General features: G+C 60.6%; 1 protein-coding gene across 1 annotated transcript; it reads left to right on the plus strand.

Moving 5' to 3' along the window:
- Nucleotides 1-968: 968 nt before the first annotated feature.
- LOC113209119 (uncharacterized) lies at nt 969-4,778 on the plus strand (the record flags this gene model as incomplete). The annotated part of the gene is given in 9 exon segments (XM_052268917.1): nt 969-1,187; nt 2,227-2,321; nt 2,524-2,878; nt 2,965-3,395; nt 3,482-3,619; nt 3,734-3,952; nt 4,050-4,195; nt 4,289-4,447; nt 4,539-4,778. Coding segments are annotated over 9 exon segments (2,002 nt in total), but the record flags the coding sequence as incomplete, so codon positions are not given.
- Between the last annotated feature and the right edge of the window lie 17 nt (nt 4,779-4,795).

Consider the following 4,795-nt stretch of genomic DNA (forward strand, 5'->3'; position numbering starts at 1 on the left):
GTTACAGGATTTAAGGACCTCGAACAACAACACAACTGCCGGAACCCAGACACATCAATCAAACAAACAAAATCTGAGCCTGAAAATGTTGCTTTGTTCTCAAGGTTTCGTGGGCCTCTCCCTCCAGCGATACCCGCGCGTGCTTCCTTCATTAGGCATGATGACCTGTTGGGCGGAGGCCTCACTGATTAAATCTCACGTAATCCCGTGACGATTTGATTTAGCCAGGACCGCCAGCAGCTGTATAGGCGCGCGCGCGTGTGTGTGTGTGGGGGGGTCAATAAAACGCAGATGATGCGGCGCGTGCGCGGGCTTCAATCATCGAACGTTGCACGTATTGGGGAAAAGGACCGGCTAAACAAAAACAAAGAAAACTATTAGGATAAGAACGAAGCCAACAAGACACGATTCACTACGTACAAGTAAAGCACTCCTACCCATCCTACCCTACTTCCGGCTGTGGCCTCCTCCTACTGATTTCGTCTGGTAGCAGGTGTATAGCAGGCAACCGGGTGTTGTAGTAGTCCCTGGGTGTAAAACTTCCAGGCTTCGGGGGAGCAGCGGGCCCAAGTGCCCCGTCCTGTCTCGTCGGGGCGCCCCGGGACCTCGCCCCGCTACTAACTGATCGGCGATAGGGCGGGCCGGGGCAGGGCGGGCCGAGAGGCAATGACGTCAGAGGGTCCTCTCATCTTCGCCTCGCCAGGGAGCGCCGCTCGCTGCCGCGTGCCTGGCGCTGCGTTGTGTGCGTTCCATACAAGCCACGGTCTTTGGGAAGGGGAAGGGGGGAGGGTCCTTTTACACGACCATTTTCTCAAAACAATGGCGCGTGCTTTGGTGTGGTGGCACTCGCGGCGTGCCAGCGGTGACTGTGAGGAAATGGTGGAGGGGAGAGGGGGAGGCAACACTGCGACACGTGTGCCCTGACAAAAACTGCGAATATTTATTCTCCCGCTTTGTGTCAATTTCAGGCCCAACGTGTGCGAGACGCGAGAGGAGTTCGACGAGAATGACAAGGCTAAGAAGCCTGCCGAAAAGAAAGACGAGGAGACCAGCACCTCGTCGAGCAGCGAGGAGGAGCACGGCGCGCTCGGCGTCCCGACCGGGCCGCTCGCCCCCGGGGGGCTGTTCGACAACTTCCACTTCTCCAGCTGCTCGCAAACGCCTACCAAGTACCAGTGCGTCACCCGGTGAGTAGCGGTATACCCCCCCCCTCCCCCTTTTCCCCTCACAAAAACGCTTCGCAAAATACTCTGCTCGTTAAAGGATTTGGGCGGAAATGGCAACGACCAAGTAGCTGATTCACTCCGCCCACTATCGCTCAGTTAGACTGCACCGCATGCACGAGTGCGGGCGGGTTGCCTACTCGATCGAGCCGCAAGGCGCCATGGTCAGAGACGATAGGCAAGCTGGCAAACCAGCGTCGTCGTCGGCGCAAAGCGGGTATAATCATCAAACTATACCAGCCCGCATGCAGGTGTGGGGTGGGGTAGGGGGAGGTTTGCCTATCGTCGCTAACCTTGGTTACTGCAGCCCATAGGCAACACTGGAGAGTTTGAAAATCGGCGACGGCGAACAGGTACAGGAGTGGTTAAGTTTTCAGTAACATCTAGATTCATGATTTTAGAGGCGTTAGTTCTCTTTTTAAATGAGGGGGGAGACAAAGAAGATGTTATTTTTGGCAGGTCGAGAGCGTCAGCGGGAGCAACTGGGGTACGTCCCCGGAAATGACTCTTCTCTAGAGTGTCAACGAATGAGCCAGCAACTCTTTCATTTTTTTTACGTCCTCTTTGTTCCTCTGCCGGATGGCTGGATGGTGGCGAGAGATGAGTTGAGATTTATGGTTCTCGCGAAGGATGTATGTGACCGCTCGCGAGGTAGACGTAAGCCCGGCGTGCTCGGGGGAGTCGCGGGGGGCGCAACCTGTAGTAACTGGCACATTATTACAGCGCAACGAGCGCAGCATACACGCGAGGCAGTAGAAAAATAAATGATAATCTTACTGTCGCATCGCCTCACGACATGTTTCTGGGAAACGAGCAAAGGAGCGACGCAGCCGGCGTCGCACCATAATGTGGGGCCTGGCTCCGTAGTCTTGCCCATTTGTACCCCCCCCCCCCCCCCCCGCCTTCATTCCACTCGCGCGTACAGGATTTGCATCTTCCACGACGACCCCGCGGCGGGGCGGGCGACGATGATATCATATGAGATTTGGTCGTTGTGTTTCAGGACCGTGAATCACGGCGTGCAGAAAAAGATTGTGACGACCTACAAGTGCTGCCATGGCGCCAAGAGGATGGCGGGGAAGCCGGGCTGCGTCATGAGTAAGTACCAGCGGCACGGAGCTGTTATGCTGCGCAGCATGCACGCGTGCGTGCGGGTCCCCAGCCTCGGCCTTAGCCTCGGCGCCCGAGGGCTCGAGCGAGTAGGCAGCCCGCCCGCACGCGCGTGCAGCGGTACAGCCGAGGAGCGAAGGGGGCCCTTAGGGACTCCAACTGGTGGGTGACCGAGCGCTTGTCGTTGCAGCGGAGCTGATGCAGATGGGGGCCGCCGCGCGCGACATGGACAGCGCGCTCTTCGCCAGGATGATCACCTCCGCCGACCTGGACGAGCAGCTCCACAAGACCCGCGGCACGCTCTTCGTGCCGACGGACGACGCCGTGCGCGACTTCCTGGACAGCATAGCCGAGCAGAACCGCGTGCGCCGCGCGCTGGGGTACCAGCACATGATGGGACCCGCGCCCCTCACCCCGGTCGTGGTCGGGGACGAGGAGACCGTGCCCGCGCCCGCCCGGGGGGAGCCCGTACCCGCCCCCGTCGCGCTGCCCGTCTCCGCGGTGCGCCAGGACGAGGGTGACGACGAGTATGAGGACAGAGACATGTACGTGAGGGCAACGAGATGTCGACGAGCTGCAAGCGCCTGGCGAGCACGAAAACTCATCGAGCGACTTGACGTTATTGTTACAGCGCCACAGATGTCCAGAAGAAACCGTCCGTCGAAAGTCGGCGCCCCGAGTCGAGAAAGGACATTGCCGACGACCGCAGCGGCCGACGCGAGGGCGAGAACGTCGCCGCCGGCCACGCCAGGGACCCGGAGGACCTGACCGACAGCACGCTCGTGCTGGCGCACTTCGTCGAGAACAAGCTGCTCGACATCGAGGACGACGCGCGCAACGACGAGAAGATCACGACCCGCGCCGGCTCCACGCTGCGCATCAACGTGTTCCCCGGCTTCATGGGCCGCACCTACACCGTCAACTGCGCCCGCATCCTGAAGGAGAGGCCCACGCTCGACGGCCAGGTGTACCAGGTCGACAAGGTGCTCACGCCCGTGCCCGCCGAGCGCACCCTGGCGGCCCTGCTGGAGAAGGACCCCCGGCTCAACACCATGCGGCAGCGTGAGTGTCTCGTCGTCGTGCTCGACACGGCTGCAGACGGGCTGCTCGTGCTCACATTCCCCTCACTCTGTCCTCCTGATCCACAGTGATGCGCGTCGCCGACATGATGGACATGCTCCGGGAGGAGGGCCCCCTCACGGCGTTCTTCCCTACCGACGAGGCCTTCAAGCGCATGGACCCCGTGTTCCGCACCGAGCTGCTCAAGGGAGAGGCCTGCGTGAGCTGTGAGTATACATAGACACCACACCACACCCACACATCCTGCGGCCTCCCACCGCTCGCATTAGTCCGGGGAGTCGGATACTTTTTAATGTTTATTTCTTTACCGCCCGCGGCAGCGTTCATCCGCAACCTCATCAGCAAGCACACGGTGTGCACGGCCGCGGCCAGGCTGCGAATCAAAATGCCCAACCTGGACGGCGACTACCTGCTGCTCGAGCGCATGGCGTCGGACGACGGCAAGTTCACCCTCGAGAACGTCGAGCTCGGCGCCCGCGACATCGTCGCCTCGAACGGCGTGCTGCACCTCCTCAACGAGGTCATCGTACCCGACTCCGGTAGGCGGCCGTGTGTTTTTATGGGGCGATTTTCTACTATTGGTGGTCGACGTGCTAATGCAACCCCTACGCCCTCTCCCCTCCATCTCTTTTCCAGCCCGCCCTGTCAAGGATGTCCTCAAGTCTCGCAACCTCACCCGCTGGTACGACCTCCTGGAGAAGGCTGACCTCCTCAGCGAGCTGGACCCCGCCAAGAACCTGACCCTCTTCGTGCCCACCGAGGCCGCCCTGAAGTCCCCCGAGGTGCTACACTAGTGCGACACGCGCAACAGACCATCTGATTCACTCTTTACTTTGCCAGAGACCCGGACGAACAAAACGTGTACGTTTTTGCAGGCCGAGTTGCTGCTCTCCGGCAACGACAAGGAGGCCATTCGTAACCACCTGCGCTACCACATCGCCGAGAAGATGTTCGAGGCCGACGAGCTGACACACGGACAGAGCCTGAAGAGCAAGCTGGCCGACAAGGACCTGCGCGTGTACCTGTTCTCCACGGTACGTCCACGCGGCTGCGGCCGCTCTTTTGTTCGCGCTTAGCCGCTCAGGCGCCCCCTTACACGCCCTGCTGGCCCTCGCTCTGCTCTAGATCCCGTTCCTCAACGGCGCCGTGACAAGCGCCACAGTGCAGTGCGGCCGCCTGGAGTCCGTGGACACCCGGGCGTGCGGCGCGGTGCTGCACCAGGTCGACAGGGTCCTGGCCGCGCCCACGCAGAGCGCCTGGGACATCCTGCAGCAGCGGGAGGACCTCAGCCACATGCGCGACATCGTTGAGGTGAGTAAGGATGTCACGTCGGCTATATGCCTACGTGGATATGAAAGAGAGTGAAATGGTGAGGGGGGGGG

Source organism: Frankliniella occidentalis, unplaced genomic scaffold (genome assembly GCF_000697945.3).
Source record: "Frankliniella occidentalis isolate FOCC.00 unplaced genomic scaffold, Focc_3.1 Scaffold79, whole genome shotgun sequence".
Classification (NCBI taxonomy): Eukaryota; Metazoa; Arthropoda; class Insecta; order Thysanoptera; family Thripidae; genus Frankliniella; species Frankliniella occidentalis.